At 40.9% G+C, this 26186-nt stretch overlaps 1 protein-coding gene and 2 long non-coding RNA genes across 17 annotated transcripts in view; 1 reads left to right on the top strand and 2 right to left on the bottom strand.

Annotated features, from left to right (window-relative positions):
- The window catches only part of ZNF385D (zinc finger protein 385D), a 560232-nt gene that overhangs the window by 447793 nt on the left and 86253 nt on the right, over positions 1–26186 (top strand). For 10 of the 15 annotated variants that reach the window (XM_081164656.1, XM_081164666.1, XM_081164665.1 and 7 more), the window contains one exon: positions 7962–8099. The exons of 3 other annotated variants lie outside the window; for them this stretch is intronic. In XM_081164656.1, the coding sequence (XP_081020782.1) occupies positions 7962–8099 (138 nt within the window). The remainder of the gene's footprint in view (positions 1–7961; positions 8100–26186) is intronic. 2 more of the 15 variants (XM_081164670.1, XM_081164664.1) reach the window with 1 other exon arrangement.
- LOC308570304 lies at positions 1958–17811 on the bottom strand. The gene is made up of 3 exons (XR_014001103.1): positions 17484–17811; positions 4177–4274; positions 1958–2769 (listed from the first exon to the last, which is right to left on the bottom strand). It is a non-coding gene; the product is annotated as an uncharacterized lncRNA (long non-coding RNA).
- The window catches only part of LOC308570289, a 102051-nt gene continuing 95507 nt past the window's right edge, over positions 19643–26186 (bottom strand). Inside the window, exon 3 of the long non-coding RNA XR_014001083.1 lies at positions 19643–19884. This is a non-coding gene — a long non-coding RNA (uncharacterized lncRNA). The remainder of the gene's footprint in view (positions 19885–26186) is intronic.

A 26186-nucleotide genomic window follows, 5' to 3' on the forward strand; every position in this document is an offset into this window, starting at 1 on the left:
TGCAAAAAAATTTGAAGAATCGGATACAGATATCCAAGTACAGAATGCCAATAGTGAAGAGTGTGTGTGTGGGGGGGTGGGTGGGTGGGTGGGTGGGTGGGTGTGGGTGTGTTTGTGTGTGTGTGTGTGTAAATCACTGATTTACTCTTTAGAATTAATGAAAGTAGAGGCTGGATTATTCCCTTATTTTCACTTCCATGTACAGTGGTACCTCAGGTTAAGAACTTAGTTCGTTTTGGAGGTCCGTTCTTAACCTGAAACTGTTCTTAACCTGAGGTACTACTTTAGCTAATGGGGCCTCCCGCTGCCGCCGCACGATTTCTGTTCTCATCCTGAAGCAAAGTTCTTAACCCAAGGTACTATTTCTGGGTTAGTGGAGTCTGTAACCTGAAGGGTCTGTAACCCGAGGTACCACTGTATTTAAAATGCTTAAATGTGGTGATTGGTAATGACAGTGAAGCAGTTCATGATAGGTGATCTAAATGGCGACATACTTTGTTAAAATCAGATTGTATTTAGAATACATTATTTACATTATTTGAATGTTAACTATATATATTTGAACTTTTAGTAGGTTTTGTGTTGCAATTTTCATAGTAACATTTCAGTGGGTTTTTCATTTTCATTTTCAATATGAGAAGCAATGGCTGCTTCCCACCTATATTCAGTGCTATTTTTCTAGAAAAAAACAGGTGCCAGAGCTCACTATGGGTGTTATATACTGAAGTTCTCACCCAGGGTCAGCAGGGGGATACTGTAGATAGTTATGCAAATGAAGGATCGAAAGTGACTTTCAGTGATTGGATAGTTTTAGAAAGTTGTTACAGTAACGTTGTACTGGAGCTCTATATAAGCAGGCTGACTGAACCCTTCAGTTCAGTTCAGTTCTGGCCTGTGAATAAACAAGAGCTGTTTGAAGAATCGCTGTGTCATCTGATATATTCACCCACAACTTAACAATTAACTTCTCCCTTGTTCTCTTAGAATGGCAATGGTGCCTGCCTGAGAGTTGCCAGAACTGAGTTCTGGCTGGGGGGAAAAAAGCCCTGCCTATATCACAGATATTTCTATTAGCACTGAATCCACACAGTAGTTGTAAACATTCTGTATCAATCGTAACATATGTAATTTCTGTACCTGCCCTTTATATGTTTTCTACCCGGCACCCTCTTAAGTTTTTTACTGCCGTGGCTTCCAAGCACATTTTGAAGGGAGGGAAAGTAATCATTGCAATGACATTTATAGAAAAGCAATTTGGCTACACCTGTGAGAGAAACTGCTATGGTGGCATTTACATAAGGTCGTTCCATCTCATAGCCATGGAATACAAACAATAGGGTATTCTGAAGATTTATTTATAAAGAATAATTCGGTTGTGTGCTTCTAGTGATGGCACCCTGGATGCTTTTTCAAGTACAATTTAAAGAGCTGATGACATAGTTGAAATGACACCTTTGATACTCTTACTTGCAGGGTGTACCCAGGTAATGTGCTGCTTTAAAGTGACATGCATTCACTGAGAATAAAACCCGAATAAAACTCGAAATGTACCCTGCTGCTGTCTGTAGAATTCAGATAAGATTTATAGAGATATACAAAACACTTATATTACTTCAAAGATGCAAAGAAGTTGCCAATCATCTAATGTAGAAAAATGTAATTTATTAAAACTGCTAGTAAAGGTAAAGGGACCCCTGACCATTAGGTCCAGTCGTGACCGACTCTGGGGTTGTGGCGCTCATCTCGCTCTATAGGCTGAGAACCCAGCGTATAGCTTCCGGGTCATGTGGCCAGCATGACTAAGCCACTTCTGGCGAACCAGAGCAGCGCACGGAAACGCCGTTTACCTTCCCACTGGAGTGGTACGTATTTATCTACTTGCACTTTGAAGTGCTTTTGAACTGCTAGGTTGGCAGGAGCAGGGACCGAGCAACGGGAGTTCACCCCGTCATGGGGATTCGAACCACCAACCTTCCGATCGGCAAGCCCTAATCTCTGTGGTTTAACCCACAGCGCCATCCGTGTCCCAAAACTGCTATTAGTTTCCTAATAGTAATTAGATGGGAGGTGAGTCAGTGTGGTCTAGTCACTAGGGTTATGATTAGGGAGCTATGGTTAGGGAGACCTGGAGGCAAATCTCCAGTCAGCCCTGAAACTCAGCCATGGCCTGTTGCTAGCATCCTTCTGTCTCAAGAGACAATGGAGTGTTCCTCCAGGGGTAAAGTTAAACTGCTGTGTTAGCAGCACTGAAGTGACCTCCCTGGGGTGCAAGCTTGGTCAGTGTGTAGGAAGGTCCTGGGATGCCCAGATGACAAGACCCTCCTCTCAGCCTTGCTGATGTGGTCCAAAGCATACAAGGCGTACAAGGCACCATCCATCTGTCTTAGGGACTCCACTCTGGATTTGTGCAGGGTTTGCTCTTTAGCCTTTTCTTCTCCCTATCCTGCAAGGCAGCAGAGGTTTAGGGTCAGAGTTTTCCTTCTCTTGGATGGGCTACCTTCCCAGGTTGCTAAATTTGTATACTGCTCTTCATCTGTAGCTCCCAGGGCGGTTCAGAGCATAGAAATACAAGATAAAAACACAAAATACATAATAAAAACAAGGACAAGACAAACCAATAGCCCCCTTCCCTTGCCCACTCTCTTTAACGTACCTCAGAGTTCTTGTGAGGATAAAATGTATGTCATCAGCTCACTGGAGCATGGATATATAATACATGAAATAAAAGTTTTTCAGCATGCCAGTATTGGTGCCAGTGTTGCTAAGATTCTGAAATGAAAAGAAAAGCCAAAGGAACACTGCCAAATCCAATCATAGCAGTGTTGTCCAACACACTGCAGCGTTGGAACAGGGTTGCATAGGCAGTGTAAGGTAACAGGAAAGAGAAATGTCTAAAGGATTAAAAAAAAGGAAACACACACAATAAAGTAGATCCAGAGAAAGAAAAGCATAGGATGAAGATGGACAGACATTTTCCGTAGTGTCAGAATTTGAGTAAGCAGCTTTAAACCATATTTTCCTGGTTTTAGCATCGTGAGAAACTGTGGTTCAGCATTCCACAATATATTTCTCAAAGATATCCATGTGGCTCAGGAGAGGGTGACAGAATGTGTGCTCCCACAGATTGCTTGCCCCACCTGCTGCTCCTCTCACTGCTGCTTTCTCCTTCCTTCCACCTCACTATGTGTCAGAGGCGGTCACAGGTATTCCATGCATCATGCTGAGAAAGGGGTCCTTTCTGAGAGAAAAATTAAGGGCAAGATCACCCAAAGTGCCAGCACCATTTTGCAACAATGGCGGCAAATTCCTGTAAAGGACCAACCAAGTTTAAAGATCCTTGGGAGCAACCCAACGCCCCTGGTGGAGAGGAAGCAGCAGTTAGAGGAGCGGGAGGACTGGAAGAAGGACCAACAGTAATGGTGGTTCTGGGAGGTGGTGAATGTTTGCTGTCTAAGGCAAGCCCAGAGTCGTTTCCTGGGTCTGCAGATAGTTGTACCAAATGAAGGAGGGGAGGGGTGCATGGCCACAAATCATGGACAAACATTTTAAGATCTGAACCAGATTATGCATTGTGTACAGAAGCGTTTGTTCTCAGAGCAGAAAAACCACTTTGGCCACGCTTAGATGGACACCAGTTACCCATAGGCTTTTATTTTCAAGCCAATGAGTTGCTCTTATAGAAATGGCTTATATACAGTGGTACCTCTGGATACGAACGGGATCCGTTCCAGAGTCCAGTTCACATCCTGAAGTAAATGTAAGATGCGACTGCGTGTCTGCGCATGCAAGGGTCGTGTTTCGCTGCTTCCATGCATGCGCGTGATTTCATTTTGAGCGTCTGCACATGTGCGAGCGGTGAAACCCAGAAGTAAAACACTCCATTACTTCTGGGTCGCCATGGAGCGCAACTCAAAAATATTCATCCCAAAGCTACTTCAACCCGAGGTATGACTGTAATTGGTTTGAAATGGCCGTTTCCCCACTTGTACATGACTTGGTGTCTTCCTTTTTGCACCCCTTTGTATAATGATCCTGTGTACATGTGGCTCTTGGTTTCAGCCAGTTGTGGGTATGGGTAAGCGATACTTGTAAATCTAGAAGCTATCCCAATCCGTTTAGAAGGTGTATTTCATTACCCTGATTTCATGCAGTGCCATGGGGGCCAAGGAGGCATACCTGTATATAAATACAAGTCCAGAGGAAGTAGCTCCAGATGTCTTTCCCTCCTCAAACTTGATGAAAGTAAGTCTTCAATAGCAATAGTCCACAGATCTCTGTTGGTAAAACAATGTCAGAGCATAATCAGCAATTCAGAAAACTCAGGTGGACAATCTCAACTTGTTTCCTTGTCCACTCTTGAACTACCTTAGCATCCCTCCCTTTAGACATCAAACGATACAGCTAGATGAGTGGCTTAGAGGTTAATGGTGAAACAGAGTGCTGTTTCTTTAACTTCTCTCAACCAAGGGGCAAGGCCTCTTCAGTCATAAGGTCTGAATAAACATATGAAGGCTCAGTAGGGTTTTCTGTCGTTCTGCTCTCTAAGAACCATCCTGGTTTCTGTATATTTTTATTCTCCCACCTGATTTCCATCAGTCTACTGACTTGCTACCTTCTTCCATGTATATGTCCATGTTAACCTTGTATTAGGTATCTTTGCAGTTGAGAACTGAAGCCCCAGGTGAAACACCTGTGGGCCCCACTCCTCCATGACAGCAGCAGTAATATGCAGTATTTTAAGTCAGTCCATTCAGTTCACAATGTGTATATATTTACATGATTTAACATACACAAGTGAATAATGGCTGGATTTCTTGCTCTGTTGGAAATACGGCAATCTTAGTTCTATGAGTCAACAAAACTGAATCACCTCCTGTGGGCTGTGGCTGTTGTGAGGAACAAAGGGGGGTGGATTGTAAATGACTATGTAGACTAAAATAGTGCTGTAAAATTATTCATATTGGTTTAAGAAGTGCCTTAATTATGTTATATTTATGAAAGCTCAGGTAACAAATTACACCTTTGCTTACAAAGCCATACAAAATTCTGGGTATGTGCAAGTTCAGCCATGGCTTTGGATAAAAGAAGGGAAAACCTCCTGGAACTTAAGCCATCATATTTGGTATTGCAGGAAAGAAAATGCAATGTGACACGTTTGGAAGAAACTTTTTTCTGCCTCCTTCTGCCCAATCTGTTCATTGTTGTTGTTGGAGGAATGTTGGCTTGAAATCTAATTCCTTTTTTTTTTGTCTAATCTCCAGAGGCAAAAATATGAAATTATTCCACTTGTTCTTGGAACTTATCTCAAAACTGCACAAATAGAGCTCCATTTTTTCTTTGGGAGAAGAAAAAGAGTTGCTTTTTACAAAGAGAATGAAAAAATATTGAAAAGAATAATAAAAACAGCTTCTTGGATAGAAAGTGGTTGTTGTGTACCCTAGAACAAAGGATACACAATTGTTGTGGCCTTGAATACATTGACTTTTGAAAAAAGGAAAGCACCCAAAGAAATAAGTAGGAAATCCCTAGTAAACAGCACAGAGCAAAATGTTCAACGTGTGTAAGTGCCTAGCAGTTATGAGCAATGATGAAAACCAGTGGGATTTTAGGGAGCAGAGAACTGGTGGCTCACTTTGAAAATGTTATTTAGCCTATTGCTAAGATTACTGCTTTTAATCTTCCTCAGCAAGGCAAACACTCATTCGAGCAAATGGAGGTTGTGCTAACAAAGCCCTCTAAGTATCACAGTCTCCAACTGTGTAAAAGTGGAAGTTATAAAAATGCAGATCGTTCTTACTAAGAGCAGGACCTAAAATACAATGCTGCATGTATTTGTAGTACACAAACCTCATACCCTCCAACATTTATCCGATGAAACTAGGGACGTCCTCCTCTTCCTCTTCCTCTTCTATTTATTAATACGCCACCCATTTGATTGGGTTGCCCCAGCCACTCTGGGAGGCTTCCAACATATATTAAAACATTATAAAACATTAAACACTTAAAAACTTCCCTATACAAGGCTGCCTATCACCTTGGCTCAGGGTCGCATAACTCCATAGGCTCCAACATTTCTCCAATGAAAATAGGGACGTCCTAAGGAAAATCGGGACATTGTGGGATCAAATCAGAAACTGGGATGGTTTCTATAAATCCGGGGCTGTCCCTGGAAAATAGGGACACTTGGAGGGTCTGAGACCTCTGTTTCAGAAAAGTCAGGCCTGCCAACTGAAACGAGAGACTGTTTCAACTAAGCAAGAGAGTGAATGTTGTTTGTTCACAGTCTTTTGTTGGCATTGAAAGGGCTGCATGTATCCAGTGGCGTAGCGTGGGGGGTGCAAGGGGGGCCGGCCGCACCGGGCACAACATCTGGGGGTTAGGGTTAGGGGGCGCAAATCCACGAGTTAGGGGGCGCAAATCCATGGGTTAGGGGGCCTTGCCTTGCCCTGCCCCGGGTGCTGACAACCCACGCTACGCCACTGCATGTATCCCACTCAACTGTGAACAGTCTATGAACAGTTTTGCTCCTTTCATGAATACCTCAAAATGCCCAGAATGGATGCATGCTTTGCATGGGAGTGATAAAATGTTCAGGAAAAGCAATCCTTTCCCATATCCATTTTGCCTCAGTCCTATTGACTTTTAGTACTTATTCCCCATTTCACATTGACCATCTATTCACATTCTCTGTGTTCTTGCCCATCACATCCAGGACACAGATGGATTAATAGTTCAGCATTTCAAGAGTCTGAATGGTAGATGCTGAACAGATTATATGTAATAAATAAATGCTAATATATTTTACTATGTTAGCAAAATATGCAATCCAATATTGAGGGTGTGGACTTTGTTTTTCCATTTGTGAGCATAATCTACATGCTTATGGTTAAAACATGAAGGCTTAACTTGTTGAAATGCCATAATTCAACAGTAAGGGCTTCTCTAATGGATATAGTATTAGCCACAGACAGTTAAAAATGACACTGCGAATGCATTCAAAATTCAAAGAAACAAATATAAATGAACATGTGACTATATAATGTTCAAAATGAATCTGCTATATTTCTATAACTGCATTAAAACATTCATATTGGTTGACTTTTCAACACATAAATCTGTGTTATGCTGTATGGTACTTTAAAGTTAGGTGTAGAGTTTCCATTGTGATCTCTACTTAATTTTAAGCCAGCTATGTTTGTCTTTTTATAGTGGGAGATTGTTAATCATATTTGCATCAAAGTACAATACCTTTCTTAAAGAATCATACAGTAGAGTCCTTAAGTTGTATTCAAATATAATACAATAAATATGCAAAGGCAATATGGACACAAAGTCTTGCAGTCATAATGTCAAAAAGCATCACCTCTGCCATCTGCCTTGCAAATATTTCTCTCTCTCCTCCTCCCCCACCCCACAGGATTAGATTTGGAGAATGACAGGGCCTATTCACTGTCATGTAATAGAGTTGAGTAACTCTTGAATTAAAGTTACTCTTCCACAAACAAGCATTACAAACTGGGAGATAAATGGGATGTTTCTGACATTTCCCCAGAAGTGCATTTAAAACATAGTGAGATGTGTTTTTTCCTCATATGTTGTTGTCTAAACAAAGCTTTGTTAAAGTGTGTCTTTCAGAGAATGAAATCCTTTTAAGACAAGGAATATTTTGTAGACTTATAAGTTAGCACATCAGGTAAGGAACTACAGAATGGGATTAGAGGAAATAAACTGGTGTGCAGTTTATCATTGAAGAAAGGATTGTGGAAATACCATACAATGTATATGCTTTATTAATGAATGCACAACATTTCATCAGAAAGTACATCCCCTTTTCCAACTCTTTAGATTACAATTAGATGGAGGAAACAGGCATTCTCATGATACAGATTTTTATTTTTCATTCACCGTGTTTCAGAGATCCGGGAATTTGTGTTCCAACTTTTCTTCCCTTTTCTATATAGTTTCAGAACAAGAACATGCACATCTCTTGGCCACAGTTCTGCAGCTCAGTTTTGTCCAAAAAAATGCCAGGGCTGGCTCTCTGTAGAGAAGATTCAAAAGAGGTAGGGACTAATTTTGGAAGTCTGCTGATTGGAGATGTAAGTCTGCTTCCTCTGAACAATGTTGTTCTATTTGTAGCTATTAAATAGTCATTGACAGACCCATTTTCCATGAACTTGTCTGAACCTTTTTAAAGCACGCTGTGGCCATCACAACTTCCTGTGGAAATGAATTCCTCAAATTAATTATTGTCTACATTAAGAAATCAAGCACCTGATCAATAAACCTGCTTATCTGTCAATTGAAGTAGAGGAAATTATTGGTCCTGTTCCACTGTCTTTGATGGCACTTGGTCTACATGAGGAGCCTAGGTTATGCAGATATTTTAACAGCCTTAGTCTCTACAGTCCTATAAGTAATGGAGTTTTTTTGCCGTGTTGAAAGCAGCATTGCTATAATCAGAGGAAGCTGGAGTTTAGCAGACTCTGCATGCCTGCTTTTAGCTGAATACTCTAGAGCTACCTTTTTAACAGGATATCATCTCCTGACAATTTACTGCTAATATATATTTATACCCTGCTTTAGAGTGATTTATTCAGTGTGGGAAGAAATAGCCACAGCCAGGTTTTATGTGCTGCACTAATCTGTGTCAGAATAGCTGAACTAAAAGGCCAATGTAGGTCAGAAACGAAAGGGAAAGAATCATAAAACATATTCAGGGATGATGTGACACCTATCAGATCTTTATATTACCAAATAATTAATGATGTGTAAAGAGAATGGCTGAAAGTATGTTATTCTTTCACCCTCAAAACTCTATAATTTTGGGCACTGATGAAATTCAGGACAGCCTAAATTTATGGTTTGGAATAGGTAAGAAGAAGCATTCCTTATATTAGACAAAATTAGCTGCAAAAGAATCTGAGGAACATTGGGATTATAGTGGGATTACAGTGGTACCTCGGGTTACAGACGCTTCAGGTTACAGACGCCGCTAACCCAGAAATAGTACCTTGGGTTAAGAACTTTGCTTCAAGATGAGAACAGAAATCGTGCGGCGGCAGTGGGGGGAGGCCCCATTAGCTAAAGTGGTACCTCTAGTTAAGAACAGTTTCAAGTTAAGAATGGACCTCCAGAACAAATTTAGTTCTTAACCAGAGGTACCACTGTATAGACTCTCGAAGCAAGAAGGCCCAATAAATTTATCCAGTGGATTAAAGGAAAGGCAAATATTCAGGGCCACTTGTCCATGTGATGTGCAAGAGAAATTCCTTTGAATCACAATATGGTAATCGGTGAGACCTGAACTCTGTCGTTAACACTGAGCACCTCATGCTTGATCATGTGTTCAGTAGCAATTGGTCTAAACAAGTGCCTGTGGCAACCCTTCAAAGCCTGTTGAAGATCTTTTTTTATTATTCAGACAGACAGGCCTTCCCAAAGAGCTGGTACCAGCCGTGCCTATGTCAGTTTTGCAAAACAGCAGAATAATATTTTATATTGTTTTTACAGTATAGGCTTTTCCCATCAACCTTGATTTTATAAAACGGTTGTACTTAATCTTCAGTTTTAAAAAATATGAAGCAAGCATTTTTGCAAATAATAAATATGAGGAGCAATATAGAGTAATATAGTAATATAATGTAGAGTATATTATAGTAATATAATACTCTATAGAGTAATTCGATACGAGAATACACCGTTTTTAATGGTTTTTTTATCCGTAATATGCTAAAACTGGCAGCAGCCCCCTCAAAATAACCTTCCATTTGGAGATCAACTGGAAACTTCAGCATGTTGATTCCATGTGGGAGCCATAATATGAAGCACCAGTTACCGTGTGGATCTTCACTTTGGGTAGGGGGATTCCTCAAAATTAACGTAGTCTGCAATCCTGAAACAGGGACTTGATGGAACCTCATTCTGAGAATTACACTGTTAAGCGTGCTTTATTTTGTAGCTGTAGCTTGCATAAGTCACCAGTTATAGATTGCCACTGCAACCATAATTCTGCAAGAAAGTATTGCCCATATACCTATTCATAAGAAAGACTTGTGTGTGTTGAGGTTCTGGGAAGGGCTTTCCCATAAATTAATAGCTTTAATCACCATGGTTTATTGTGATGGGAATGAGTGTAGTCTCACTGCAGACTCATGCACTTCCTCATCCTCTGCAGGCACAACTGCAAAGAGGTGATAAGAAGCTTAATCTTCTGAGTTTGAGCTAATCAGTTTCACATCGTGTCCAAGCACCTGTACCTATGGTTTATTGAAGCAAGGCAGTCTCGTAAACCAGGATTCAAAGCTCTCTTGTTTCAACCAAATCATGGTCAATAAGAACCAGGTTTTTTTTTTCAGGTAGGTGGCCGTGTTGGTCAGAGGCAATCAAAATAAATATATATATATATTAAAAATTGTCCAGTAGCAACTAAGTTTGTTCTGGGTATAAGCTTTGATGGTTCAGTTGATATGGCAAGTTGTGATGAATCCAAAAAGAACCAATGGCCATATTAGAAGAGGAGAGAGAAGGGGAGGACATGATCCCCTGGAATGGGGAAGATCAGGGTGGTAAACTATGGTTTATTGTAACACCCAGACATGGATTTATGTAGAAATGAAAAATCATGGGAGACGAGAGAGGCAGGTGTAGCTAGGCGTCTGTCAGGGCGGACCCTGAGAGCCTATTTTATTGAATATTGCAAGCATTGCCCCAGGTGGGCCTGTGGTTGATTGGTTGATACATACACACAGAAACTTGTAATTGGTTAACATAAGTACTAAGGCGGGAATTACATCTGAAAGGTGGGGATTACATGTGATCATTTATCATTGATGCTGAGAATCGGAGCCAGAACTAGACAGGCATGAAGCCTCCTAATTGAATTGTAACTAGGGATTAATTGGCACAAACAATATAACAATTGGGTTCTGTATGTGCGGTCAGCTAGGCATGGAGAGCAGGTACAGTTTGTTTTCCATGAGCTTGGGATGTCTGTTACTTAATGATTGATCATAGCATGAGACAATGTAATAATCAAGTTCTGTGAATGTGGTCAACTAGGCATGAAGAGCAGGTTCGTAGAGTGTGTGTAAAAGCAGGAAAAAGCCTACAAGCAGAACTTCTCAGAAAGCAAGAGAAAAGAGGAGCAAAACTTCCCCAAAATGGAGCAGTTTTGTGTAGAAAGAGATTAACAGTTATGTGCAGAAAGAATACTTCCCTTTAGATTTACATGTTATAGTTTCAGAGCAAATTGCAGGAACGCTCCCATGACATGGAAAGCATAATCCCAGAAGTAAAAGTATACCAGAGCCGATGGCTACAGCTGCCTGATTTCATCAGTGTCGCTTATAGCTAAGCTACTGGCAAAGCTTGCTCTTCCATGTATTTGGCCTTCCCTCTGAGCAACTTCAGCTATTTTTGAAACAGATATCCAACACCTTTTTAAATATTAATTTAAAATATTGTAGTGACAAGTCAAAGCATGAGAGAAGCTCTGAAAAGCCAGAACCGAAAACTCATGGGAACCAATGGGAGGCTCTAACATTATAACTGGCTGCAAAATAGCAAGAGGAGAGAACTTTAAAAAACTGAAATAGACTTGGGAATTGCTCCTGTGGCTTTGTCCCTAACACTGAAGCTAATGAAATAGCTCTTGGTTATGCTTAGCACTCTGTGTACATTATAGCACCCTTGTACACAGCAGAACTGCTGACTTGGGGGGGGGGGTTAGTATGTCTTACTAGGAGGTGCTACAGCAGGGGAAATGAAACAGGCAAGTTGAGCGCCACCAGCCCTCTCTTCACATCTGCCAGTTAAAGCAAAACAAAACAAAATTGTGCATGCAGGAGAAGAGTGTGTGGAGGTGTTTAAGTAGCGTGAAATGTTTTGCCCAAATAATTGATACACATAATTTGTTGTTATGGTCAGGGACTTGTATTATGTGGATACAGACCGGATACATTTGGTGCAATTTGTTACTGAAATTCAGTACTGGAAATAGTTAATGCATTTGCAGCCAATTCAAATTGCGTGCCCAGCCGCACAGCCCCCAAACCCAGTGCGACCGACTATACAGTGGTAAATGAATGGACGTGGCAACTGTCTGGGATTTGAAATGGCCAGAACTTTATTGATTCCAGATGTAGGAAGCCCTGGCATAGGCCAGGCATGTCCAAAGTCCGTTTTGGGGCCTAACCCAGTCAGTTTAATCCGGCCCTGGGGCAGTCTATCTCCTGGGGCAAAATCCTAAAAAAAGCTCAACAACTTCAATCATAAGAAAAGGTCAACAACTTTGGTCAGCCCTTATGCATGCTCACTTCATCAAATCTGGTCCTCTTTGAAAAAAATTTGGGCACCCCTGGCATAGGCATTGGGTGTGTATCCCTCTCAGTCCTCCTGCTGGAGGACTGAGGCATGACAGGGTCTATTTGGGGGGTGGATCCATTGCGAAACGCAGGTTTACACAGGTGACCCCCAAACACTGAGAGAAGCTCTATGGCACACTAGCCCTACGCAGATGACACTCCTGGCCAACTGGATACTACGCTTGGGCGTTGGCCGGGCTAAATAGATGACGGGCGGACCTGAGAGAAGCCTGCCTCTCTCAGGTCCACTTGTCCCACCTCACCCCTCTGGGGCTGCCATGGATTGGCTCATTTGAATAGATGGGTTTTGGCGGGAATCCGCGAGCCTCCACGGCGGCCGAGGGGGACAGGGAGGCAGGCAAAGGTGGTGTGGTATACCAGGAAGGAGAGGTGGTGCCATGTCGGGCCATAACTGCCACTCACCTGGAAGGGCAGTAAGCGGCCATTACTGCTCCCACGCTCCACCCACTACCCAATGGAAGCTATTGAGCAGTCCCCTCATGCAAATATTTGTTATCTCACATCAGTTTTGACACCTGATATTTATTTACATTAAATTTGATGTTTTATTTCAGTACCTGACATAAATGGGTAATTCAAACACAATTGTTATTTAGTATTTAAATGCATTTGATATTTGGCATGAATAGCATTTGGGTTTTGACAGTACTTATCAGATGCTGTGCAGTGACAACTGACATGCAATGGTATGTAGAATTTTCCAGTAGACCTGCAGTTGTACTAAGCAATTTGGCTGTAATTAACAGGTAAATTAATAGTATTTATTTGGTATTTGAAAATATCTATCTGATTAGGATTTAATTATGAATTTGAAAGTTGGTAGCTTGTTTCATGTGATATTCTTCCAGAAACCAAACAGTAAAAATTGCCAAGCTTCTGCCCAAAAGCAAAAGAGTGGCTCTTACTTGTAAGTAACGATGAGATCTTTATTCAGAATAATAGCAGTACAGCCTGGGAAAAGAGGAGTTAGAACCTCCTTTCCCTGTGTGCTGATTAAATCAGTCTCCTCTCCATATGTTTATTGTTAAATAATCAGGGATTGGCAGCCCTGCATTTAGTGTCATGTATAGTTCGTTCCTTCGTATAAAAAGTTATAATTAAGTACATTAGTGTCCTGTCTATATTGTTCTACTAATTTCTGCCACACTAATATTTTCCTGATACTTGCAGATATGATTTAATATCTAATCCATATGTATAGGGGCATCACACTCGTCTTAATAGGAAAAAAAGTGATGCAATACTTCTCATTTTAGGCTTTCAGCTGTTTCTTTGGAAGGTGCAAGGCAAGAGAAACAGATGCTTGAACAATGCTTCTTAAAAAAATACAATTTTATCATTTTGAATGAAGAGACATTGGGGGGGGGATGCTTTTCCAAATTGGGGAGTTGGAAGTTGAGTACGAACATTGAGAGTTAGAGGTTGGGTAGGAATTAGCTGCTTTCTTATTTCTATTGTTCTTGCAGAAAACAGCCTAGACGTTCACGTCTTTAGTTTTGCCTAGAACATATATATTTGCCTTTCTATTGTAGCGGGAAGCTGATTGTCTTTTATTTATGTGCTCCTCTATATGGATTAATTGTTGGCTGCAAAAGTAGATGTTTACAAATAGAACATTTTAAACGAGGTTCTAAATGAGAGGTTTTAACTTTAGGTAGCTGTTCTCCCACAAACTGTGTAAACAGAGGGTTGGGTTCAGAGGTTCCCTTTCTCTGACAGGAGTCTTCCTTTGAGGGAAAGATTCCATTCTTCAGAGGGAAGGAATGTTTGGATTCCACTCGCTGTAGTCTTTTTACCCCTTTACTAAAATATTACTGTTTTCATCTTTATGTGCTTAGAAATTAGGCAGTGAAAACTTCTCTTCTATTAGCTAAAGCAATTTGGGTTTAGGGATCTCATCTTAAAGCTTTAAAACTGGTCAATCCATTGTTTTCATAACTCCAGTCCTACAAAGCTCACTGTAACTTTCTGAATGCTAGGAGGGAAATTGCCAAGGTTTGTTTGGATGGAGTGGGAACTGAATGCATACCAAACAAGTTCATTTTGCAAAGAGGTCGATGTGAACTGGAATTAGCTCATTTTTTGACATCTTGAACCAAAGGTGTACCTTGGCAAAGAACTGTATTGGTGCCCCTGCCAAGAAAAAATCACTTTGCCGCAATAGCCACCTTAGAAATTAGAAATTTTATGTGCCCCAAGTACCCAAAGCATCCATGGTGAGGGCAAGGAAGGGTGAAAATATTTCACACCTTTGTGCCATGGTGTGAGAAGGATTGGAAGCTTTCCTCATGTTTGATCTCACTGCGACAGCAGTGGTGTGATGCCACACACACATACGTAATATGCTACATAGTCTGCTAGGTGATTTTTGCCTGCCTTTTTCAAGGAAAGGCAAGACTATATTATCCTCCCCCAAAACAGACATATTTGATGAAGATTTTGGCTTATTCCCATAGTAGGCAATCCTTCTCCAGCAGTTGTTCCTGTACACTTTACTGACCGAGGGAGCCGGTGTTTGGCTGCAGACAGCTTCCGGTTCATGTGGCCAGCATGACTAAGCCGCTTCTGGTGAACCAGAGCAGCGCACGGAAACGCCGTTTACCTTCCCGCCGGAGGAGTACCTATTTATCTACTTGCACTTTGATGTGCTTTTGAACTGCTAGGTTGGCAGGAGCAGGGACCTTGCATCTAAATTTAAATGCATAAGGTATAAAATTAAACGTTTTTAAAAAATGTTTTGTTTTGTGTTTTTAAAATTGCTGCTGCTCCAAGTGGTAACAGCAGCAACTGCATTGGGAGGCTGGCCACGATTTTTGGATCCTCCATGATGCCCTGGTGCAAAGGTGCCGGGGGTCTGTGGGGGGTGACATCGAACACAAAAGAGGATGGAGAACTTTCAGAGAACTTACTTATGCAAACTTACTTTTTTTATCTTGAGAGGGGACAAAAAGAAAAAAAAATAGATTCTCTCCTCTCCCTGGGGGAAAAAAGCGTCCTGGGACATTTCTATGCAACTCAGTTCTAATTAGATTACTTGCCCAGGCCTGTAAAAATGCTGGAGAGGAGAAGATGGATGCAAAACAGTTGTCTAACTGTGCTGCAGTATTAGTATGGAACAAGTCTCACACCTAAAAGACACTTTTTGTTCTGTATAAATACCTTAACACTGGTCCTGTTAGCTAGGGATGATGGGAATTGTAGTCCCAAACATCTGGAGGGCTGGAGTTTGCCCATGCCTGGTGTAAGTGCTGCATGCAATAACTGGTGTTTCATCCTTTCTTCTTCCTGCAGCTAGAACACGGGACAAATTTAAGCAGGGACGGTGTTCATATGTGAATTGCTGCTTTTAATTAAGTCTTGACATCATTCTCTACTGGGTACACAGAAATTGCCTCCCCATCAAAAAGCAGCAGCACTTTTCAATAAATTAAAGTTTTATGTCGGCTTCAAATTAAAGAGTCATTTCCAGGAGTGTGGTGCCTTGAAGGCATTGAGAGACTGCAGACTGTTTAGATATGATACTTTGAACTTCTCACAGTTACTTGAGCAGAACATATGCTTGTTGCGTGCTTCAATTAAATAGGCAAAAGCCCAGTTTTTGGGGAGGGAAAGTTTACACAGAAGGAGGTGGTCAGGATTACCACCAAGTGATGTCACTGTGCAGAGCTGAGAACATCCACTGCTATTTCTGAAAGAAAACTGGGAGGCAACTAATCTAAAATTATGTAGGTTGCATACCTTTTGGACAAATGTTTCTATGATTTAATGAAGGTTGGGTAAAATTGATCCAATTAGAATTTCCTTGATATTTCTAGTATAGGGGAATAAAGTGCTGAAAACTAATGACAGATAATGACTCTTCGGCTATAGTTGCTCTAGTTCCACAGGGTAGAACAGGGCTGCCTTTCCCCCAACCTGGTGCTTTCCACATGCTTTGGACTACAATTCTCATCATTCCTGACAATTGAAGCCAGGCCTTCTTTTCTCCTCTCTATGAAGCTTCATCCCTGTTGGTTCATCTCGCCCTGTATTGTGTACTCCGACCAGCTGTTCCCTTATCTGCACAGGTCCATCTAACTGGAGGCAATGAACATAGCATGCAGAACCTTCTGAATCCATAAACTGTGGCACTTTCCCTTGAATATATTCTAATAAGTATGAAAGTAAAAATAATCAGGCAATTCAGCTGATAAACAGAATGCCTCATTTAAAAGATGCACATAAAGTACATAGAACGAAAGGTCCCAAATAAATGAATCCGTACTTTTCCCCCCAAAAAATTAAAAGATGTACCAATATTGAGGGGGGGGGGGGTTTCCCTTATTTGCTATGTAAGCTACGCACAGCTATAAGCACTGCTCTATATTGTGTCGACGGGCAGCCAGACCATGGCTTATTATGTGAATGGGACCATACGAGCTCCAGGAGAGATCACAGCTGTTTTGCTCTTCCTCTGCCGTTTTGCTGTTGTGCTATAATGAGCTAAGCCATGGTTTGGCTTAGTGTGTCATCTAAATCCAAACTCACACTTTAGCTTCTACAGGCTAACCAATAAGCCAAAGCATCGTTCATCTTAGAACAGCACAACAAAGGAACAATATGACAGCGGAGGAGTAAAAACACTGATCTCCTTTCCAAGAGCGCAATACTTTCATGTTGTTGCTTAGCAGGGCGTTCAATCCAAGCCAATGTAACTCTTTTTTTCTTTGCTTGACTCTTCTTTTTTTGGCAGTATCATAGATTCTTTAATCATTTATTTACCCAATGGCAACTTAAGGATAAAGTTAGAAAAGTACATTAATATTTTTAAAAATAGAATTTTAATATAAACTTGCAACAGTGCTTCTACACAACGAATATTTGAAATTTAAATGCAAAGTCAGTGTCGCTAAAATATAAGACAATGCGCCTAACCATTTAAATAATTCCTTTCATTTTTAATCGAATTGAATAATTCATTTCAGATTTTAATTACTCTGGAATGTTTCTATTCTCTATTCTAACATTTCCCATGCATGAAGAAAAGAAGAAATATGTCTAATGAAAATAACCTTGGCTGCAATACAGTCCCTCCCCTGTGCGAAGCAATGTGCTTACACAACACTGTGTACCAAAGCAGTGGGGAGCTTGTGGGACACTGGTTTTGGAATTCCTTCTGTGTATTCCTTCTCTGCACTTGTACTCCTCTTAATGCAGATAGTCATAAATGTCCGAATGGAGATATCTTCCAGGCCTGCAAGAGAGCAGAGGATTGCTCTAAAGAGGGATTTGTATCTTGTGTATTATTAGGATTGTTTGAATCTCAGTAATCTTGGATTCCGTTCTGTAGAAAAAACATTGTTTCATAAACTAGTGACTTGCATTTTACTTGGGTATCTGGGTGTTTTTTTTGGGGGGGGGGGTCTGTTTTATTAGTTGTGGGTTATATGTTTTGCCTGTTCTTTGAGGGAAGGAGGTTCTGAGACCACCAGTTTTTCTTCTGTGAAACTGATATTTTGGGCTGCCCATAACACTTTTATGAAAAATCCAGACCAGCTCTTGGGCCTGAAAATTACCTGCATTAAGTCAGCTTTTAAAACCTCCTGAATTGGGACATCCTGATTCAGATGTTGATATCTCCCCACAGTGATGAGATCAAAAAAGTGGAGAAATTGAACAAGCCAACGCCCTGAGGCTCCCCTTGAATCTTGTGATGGAGAACAAGATAAGATCTCAACTATAACAAGCATTCATCTAAGATTACTTTTTCTACCATCTCCTACTTGACCCTTTGGTTATTAGCTGAAGTGGACGTTATCTCCAAGTTCATCTGTGGTGGAGATAACTTGCCTCCATAATAAAGTGCATAAAAGGTTTTTCTCTAATTTCAGTCCCAGATGGCAGTTTCTTGTAAACTGACAAACTAAACCCAGTGTACCATCTGGTACCAACCTGTAGGACAATCCATTGACAACACTGTCCATTGCAAATTTGGCCTAGTTGGGTTTGTATATTTTTCTCACCACAAATTATTCTTTACAGAATAATGTTAATTAGTAAGTGATAGATAGAAAGATTGCCAGGGACAGCCCATTAATTCCATTTACCTTAATAGCACTTAGATCATAGCTTGCTGTACAGCTGTATTCAGACTGGATTATAAATGTAATTTTTTGCATCATTAACTTGCCTGATTAATCTTAGACAGCAAAAGCATAATTATAGAAATACGAGACTTTCAGCATGCTGGTTTGAAGATTTGGGTTTTTCCCTTGTTTGCATCAATGTAAGTGCTGTCAATGAGAAGAGAAGCCAGATACTCTTTTTTTTCTTAACAATTAACCTGCATCGTGTACCAGTCATTTCTCATTTTTGTGTCCCTCCCTCCATGGCAGCGTACCATGTCCAGCTTTTAACAAGTGCAATTACAGAGTATTTGTATAGTAATTGACCACCATTAGCAATATGTTCATGCTGTTCAAGGAGCATTAATGCAACAGCAAGTTGTACATTTCTTAGTACATCGTGTGTTCTCTAATTGTAATTTTCTGGTTGTTGGATGTGAGATAATCAATCTGGGTTCTTCTGAATGCTACGTATATGATCTACCCCTGAGCTAGTGCCTTCTCAATAATTTAAGATGCTCCAGTTGGAATGATCTGAAGACCTGTTCAGACTGCTAGGCCACAGCATGTGGGGAGGGTAGGCTTAATCTTTCTTTCTCAAGCTGATCTCCCTGCAAAAAATACCCCTCCATCACATTGCAATCGCCATGGAGCCTTGGGGGCGCTACAACTATTATTTAGAATGGAGTGTGAGAGGTGGGGGGTGAATTTTGGTGTTGCCCAGGGTGTCGTTGAAATTTGAGACCCCAAGCTCCTCCACTGCTACAATGAGACCTGGTCAGGGAGGGAGGGAGGTCCTATTTCACCAGTAGGAATTACCCCCCCCCCAATTGCTTGCATTGCAAATCTGATCCCTCCCATACCTTTACTTAAAGAAAGAAAAACCCAAATTACTTTTTTAGCTATCTATGTTAGTAAAACACGGTGCTGTTTTTCTAGAAAAAGAGGTACTGCAACTCACCATGAATGCTACCTGAGGGGAAAAAAGCCCTGGTAAAACATAGTCTGATCCTGAAGTTATGGAGTACTTGAAATCACGGGTTGAAGGTGAAGGACCCCTGACAGTTAAGTCCAGTCGCAAACAACTCTGGGGTTGCAGCACTCATCTCACTTTACAGGCCAAGGGAGCCGATGTTTGTCTGTAGACAGTTTTTCTGGGTCATGTGGCCAGCATGACTAAGCTGCTTCTGGCAAAACCAGAGCAGTGCCTGGAAATGCCATTTACCTTCCCGCCACAGCGGTACCTATTTATCTACTTGCACTTTGACGTGCTTTCAAACTGCTAGGTTGACAGGAGCTGGGACCGAACAACAGGAGCTCACCCCGTCACGTAGATTTCGAACCGCCAACCTTCTGATCGGCACTTGTTCTCTTATGATGGCAATGACTCCCACCTGAGAAAAAAAAAAGCCCTGGTAAAACATAGTCCAATCCTGAAGTTATTAAGTACTTGAAATCATGGGTTACATTCAGGCATAATAGGAAACCATGGTTTTCCATGATAGCAGGGATTGTTAACTCTCCAGGTGTTGCTAGACTACAAATCCCAGCGTCTCTGACCATTGGCCATGCTGGCTGGGGCTGATGGGAGTTATAGTCCAGCAACATGTTGAGGGCCATCGTCCCTTCAATATAGGCATGAGCTGTGTCAAGCCCAGAGCTCACACACTTCCCCTTCCCTCCTCTCTTCTTCCTGCAAGACTCTATTTGAAACTAGCCACAGTTCTCCTTGGGATATCTCAACTTGGTATATTCATATCATATCACAGCATGATATGAAACCATAGTGTGATCATGGGTTGTTCTCACTAACCACAGAAGAAGTTAAGTGGAGATATATGATCGATATTGAAAACTCGGGTAACAATTCTAGTGAAATTACAGTAGCTCATACCAGTTCTTGTGGCACCATAGCCATTGTGCATTACTTTTCCAAAGCTCTACTTCGAAAAAAGCTTCTTGGTTATGTAAATGTTCAGTAGATTCTGGATTCATTATTTGGGCTAACCTGTGAGAATATGTGAGCAGCATATGCCTGGTGAGAATGGGATGGGAAGGTCCATATAATGACAGCGTGCTGTGCTGAGACTGACACTGATTTCGCCATTCTGCAGAATTATAATAGGATGCTCAGAGCAGCATAGTTTCCTGTCCAGTTCCAAAATCTCTCTATACTGAAAAGCACAACCTATATATGTTGCACATATACAGAATTCCCACACTGCCCTGTGGAGGGCAGCTGTTTTGTTTTTGTTTATGTTTTCCAAAAGTGAAACCTAACATGTTACTACTTTAAAATATTTCACAGCAGGCTATAAACCCATTCTTAGCTAACTGGTTGTAGCAGACAAGGGATCCGATTGACCCCACATCCTTGCATTTGTAAACACAGTAATAATTATGGAAAGTGCAGGCTGACACCATAGAGTAGAGTACACAAACAGAGCCCGCATGACATGTTAGGAATCTTCAGTTCTAATGTTTTATGTTGAAACAGAAAAACAGAAACATGTTTATTTTGCCAGAGCTCCCCCATCCTCTTGGCCCTGTTTACATTATTATTGCGGTTTGATTATGAAAAGGTCATGGTTGGGGGGGGGGGCTGGTTCAGTCCGATTTTTTGTGTTGAATAAATCTTTGATGGTTTTATTGCTATACTGAACCTCCTTTGCAGTTCAGATGAGTTTGTCTCTCCAGGAAACTGTATGCTCTTAACAGCATTAGAAATGCTGCAAACTGATCCCTGGGGTTTCACAATGAATTTTGCTTGTTTGCATTGTTGCTGGTCTTTGGCTTCGCATGCAGGCAACCAAAGTACAATTCACCTTCAGTCATAAGCGACATAGAATTCCAAGGCATGGACAATCAGATTTCTTCTCTAGCTGATTGAAAAACATGATAAAATGATCTAATACACTATATTTGAAGGATGCTTTGGGGAAGAGCAGAGGAGGAGGAGGAGGAAGAGCAATAGAGTTCATTGTCAGTAGTGAAACTTGTTCAGAATGGAATATTGAAGGAAATGCTTCCATGATATGAAATACAAACCTATGTTTTGTGTGAGGGATATACAATCCCAACATTTCCCCTGCTGCCATTCATGTGCACCACATAGGGTGCTTACAGATGTATACCAAAACCTTTGAGACTTTGTGCCATGCACCTTTGAGTCATGGTGTTGAAAAAGCAGGTAGAAATGTTTATTCACCACTCAGAATTCTTTAAACCTGGGCTCATCCAATGAAATAACCAGGGCATCTGTGGATTCAGGACATCCAAAATGATGCTGTTTCTTCAGAAAAATGCCTACATTGCTCCCTAGTTGTGATCCTGAAGCGCACTGGGAGACAGGGAGGAAGGTCAGGTGATCCTGCAAACGGAGAGACTGCCTTAAATACGGATCAAGCCCTACCCACCTCTTCAGATCACCTTCGGAATGAACCAATCAGAGCCAAGGATTTTCTCGCTGTTGCCTCTCTTGTGTCCAGTCTTTTAGGCACCATTTAGGCCTTTTGGCTGAATGTTCTTACGGCTGATTGAACTGTTATAGGTGCTGTGTGGCTTCCACTTCATAGTGGGCAGAGAGAATGGAAGGATGCTATTTAAGCCCCTTACCATATTGAACCTTATTAATTACAAGGAGACTGAAGAGTGGCAAACATGTTGCAACAGAAACAGCATGGTTCTGCTAGATAAATAGGTTATCAATAGGTTTTTAATTGAAGGAGAACTTTTGTTGAGTTTGAAATGGATTAGGAGTTTGTGACTGAACAGATCTCGGATACAACCACAGAATCAAAGCCTATGCTATCTTTTCATTATTCACCCTTGCTAACCATCTCATTTTGTGTTTTTTTCTTTCGCTAAGAAGAGAGATAGTATCTTCTTTCTTCAAATGTCAGTTCAGCTTTCTAATTCACTCTGCTCTCTGTTTCTCAGAGTTTTTATATATATCTAAAGAAACTCAACGTATAGGACTTTAGAAGCATTGGGTCCAATTCTGCTTCTTATAAAAACCACATATTGCCTGATTTCATTTGTCTCCCTGATCATTTTTGGCATTTAATGGGCAGCTAACATAGTTTTTAGAGCAAATTTTTGGAAACAAGTTGTTATGTAGGATTTCAGGAGACATCACTCAACATCAGCTTCTTCAAAGGTGTATACTGTTCACACAGTATCAGCTACTGGACACACACATACACACACTTTAAAATATATATACAAAAATTGTATAAATACAAGGAATGTGCAACAGCTACAAGATTCACCTTATATTGGCATCAATAGTGATGCTGATCTTGTGATGAAAGGCAGTATATTAATGAAAAGAAATAAATAAACAATACCTTTATTGTCATTGTACAACCTGTGTACAATGAAATTAAATGAGTCTCCCTCCCCGCCCAAACACTCAGTTTCTTACCAAACAACACACTACCTCGCAAGTCAATTTTGCTATGTTATTTTCCATTCAACAGCCCACAGATAGAAGCTATTTTTTAGCCTGTTGGTACGGCTGATTATACTTCTGTATCTCCTGCCCAAGGGTGGAAGATTAAAGAGGTGATGGCCAGGGTGTGAGTCAGCCCTGAGAATTTTTCTCGCTCTCCTAAGGCAATGATCCCTTGCGATGTCATCTAGCGGACTCAAGGAACAGCCCATGATATCATGTGTTGTATTCACCACCCTCTGTAGAGACTTTCTATCCGTGCATGTCAGGCCAGCATACCACACTGTGGTACAATATGTAAGGACACTTTCTATTGTGGACCAGTAAAAGGAGTTCATCAGTTGTTGTTTAACATTATTCTTTCGCAATTGGGTTTTTGTTGGGCCTTTCTGACCACCTGAGTTATGTTGATTTTCCAAGTGAGATCCTCACTAAGGTAAACACCGAGGAAATTAAAGGAGGAGACTCACTCCACACAGCCCCCCCAATATACAACGGGGGCAGGTTCCCCTCTCTTCTTCCAGAAGTCCAATGCTATCTCCTTTGTCTTACTAATACTTAGTAAATAAATAAAACAATGGATTTGGAATTGCTCTGATTTTTCAGTTTGATTTGTTATTTGTTTCTGAAGAAGTTCTGTTAAAGCCAAAACCCTGTCCTTCCCACATTTACTATAATGGGGAACCTAAAACTGACTGTAGCTTCTTCTCATAAGTGGATGAAATTTGCAGGCAAATTTGCAGCTCCTCCAGAGTGGATTAAGTCTGCCAAATTCCATTAAGATTCAGCCATGATTGTGTGTGTGTGTGTGTGTGTGTAAGTGTAAGGTTTCTGCCAGAATTTGATGCAGTTGCAAGCATGGTTGCCAATTCTAAAGGGATGAAGCTTGCTGCCTTTCAGAATGTTAGTTAAAGTGATCATTTCACAAGGACAGTCTTATCTGAAGCTAAAGGGGGGCAGGGATCTTTCACCTCTGAAGTGGGTGAAATTTGTGGCCACAGAAGTCCATCTTTAGTGGATTATGCCTACCAAATTGTAGGCAGATCTACCCAAAGGCTTTCATGAAGGAATCTTTAGACTGGTTTCTTAAAAAAAGAAAAAGTATAGCACTTTTTAAAATTTAGAATGCTTTTTTAAAATGGAATATGATTTAGAATTACAGAAATGTAGAGTTGGAAGGTACTACAAGGGTCATCTAGTCCAACCCCTGCAATGCCAGGAGTCTTTTGCCCAACATAGGACTTGAACCTACAACCCTGATCTTAAAAGTCTACTGAGCTATCATGGCTTCATGGTTGCTCCATCTGAGGGGAGAAAGCTCTCCAACTTTCAGAATGAGGGCAGAACATTGTGGGGTGGATGAAATAAAAATCACTTAACCACCTGTAGTGTTGTGTGGGCACTCAGTCTGAAAGCTGGTAACATGATAGAGGTGCCCCGAGGTAAGTGGGTCATAGTAGGCTATCGATGACCAACACAACTGGGAGCTTACTTAAGGGATAAGGAGGCTTAGCCGAGTGGTTAAAAAGTGAAGGGAGAGCAATTTAATAATAACTTTACTAACAATGTTGGACAGCCAGAATTCAATGTAATGAATCTGTAAGTACACTACGATGGAAGACAGGAGGAACAAGTAATATAGAGCCAGGAGAAAAGATGTTGGAACTAAATGCATGCAGCAAAAGAGGTATGGAAAATCTAAGAGAAGTTTAAAACAAATGGAATAAAAAGTAACAATTAAAGCAGATGTTTGTTGAAAAACAGAAAGGGGTTAGTATGAAAAGGAGCAAATAAATCACAAGAAGCTGTACAACTGAACAGAGGGGGAGAAAAGGCAGAATGTCTCTACTCTCTTAAATTTTGCAAACATCCCTCCTACAAATCACTGTGATTGCAGTACCCTGGGAATATAATTCACTGTGATTAAAACACAGACCTGTCCATCAAAATGAAATATCCCTCTACTTCTCTTCTCTCCACTCCACCTCCTCTCCACTAGAGCTTAGTTCCTTTTCCTAGTCAGCTTGGTTGGTTGGTTAGTTGGTTGGGGTTTTTTGGTGTGTGTGTGTGTGTGTGTGTGTGTTTTAATAAAACAAGATGCAGTGTTCACTCTGTTTTAAATGGCAAGTTGCTGTGTTCTTTTGGACACCCAAGTCCAGGCATAGGCAAACTCGGCCCTCCAGATGTTTTTGGGACTACAACTCCCATGATCCCTAGCTAACAGGACCAGTGGTCAGGGATGATGGGAATTGTAGTCTCAAAACATCTGGAGAGCCAAGTTTGCCTATGCCTGCCCAAGTCCATAGAGTGATTCAGGAAATTCGGCGGTCTTTGATCCACCTTGTGATGCCTTGTGAAGCATGCAATCCAACCTGGGACTGTAAAAACCTCACCTGAATCACCCCCAATCATCTCATAATCTAGGATGAATGCAGAGTCAGCGAACGCTTCTGTTCATGCTACCTGAAGTAGATGATAGTGACACTGAAAAGAGCCAGGATCTTGCAGTCACAGATTATATTTTGTCTCACTTTTCCTCTAATGGTGTGATGGAGAAGCATAGGTGTATAGGTTAATATCATGTGGTCAATTTCCCAGAGGTTAAGGTCTATTTGGGGGAAATGATGAAGTGTATTTCGGGTGTTAACATCAGTTGTGTTTTGCAGTAAGTCTATGATGCTATAAATAAATAAATATGGTATGGTATGGTATGGTATGGTGTGGTGTGGTATGGTATGGTATGGTATGGTATGGTATGGTATGGTATGGTGGTATACGCTTCTTCCTCCTCCCCATCAAATGTTGGGAAGTAATCAGACAAGGTCTTTTAATGATTGTCAGGTGCTCTTTGTTTTATGGTTTTTTGTGTTTTGTGTTACTTGGATGGTGCTATTGTTTTTTTACTTCAAATATGTATTGTGTTTTATCTACTGGAAGCTGTCTTGTAAAGACATGACCCTAAAAGGTAGCCTAGAAAACTTTTAAACAAACAAACAAACAAACAAACAAAAAACAAACCCCTGAAGACTAATCCCATCTGGCCTATTGATAGGCATCATTGTTTAAATACTCGGCGCTGGCTGTATTTTACATTTCCATCGCTTCTTTACAATAACAGCACAGTATTTTATTAGCCTTGTATGAATCATGATAGGCATAGGTGCTAGTAGGATCTCCCCCCCAAAAAACAACAACAACAGTTTTTTGCAATATTTCTATTTAGATAATCACATTTCTGAAGTA

The sequence above is a fragment of the Podarcis bocagei genome (assembly GCF_964188305.1).
Source record: "Podarcis bocagei genome assembly, chromosome: 12".
In the NCBI taxonomy this organism is placed as follows: domain Eukaryota; kingdom Metazoa; phylum Chordata; class Lepidosauria; order Squamata; family Lacertidae; genus Podarcis; species Podarcis bocagei.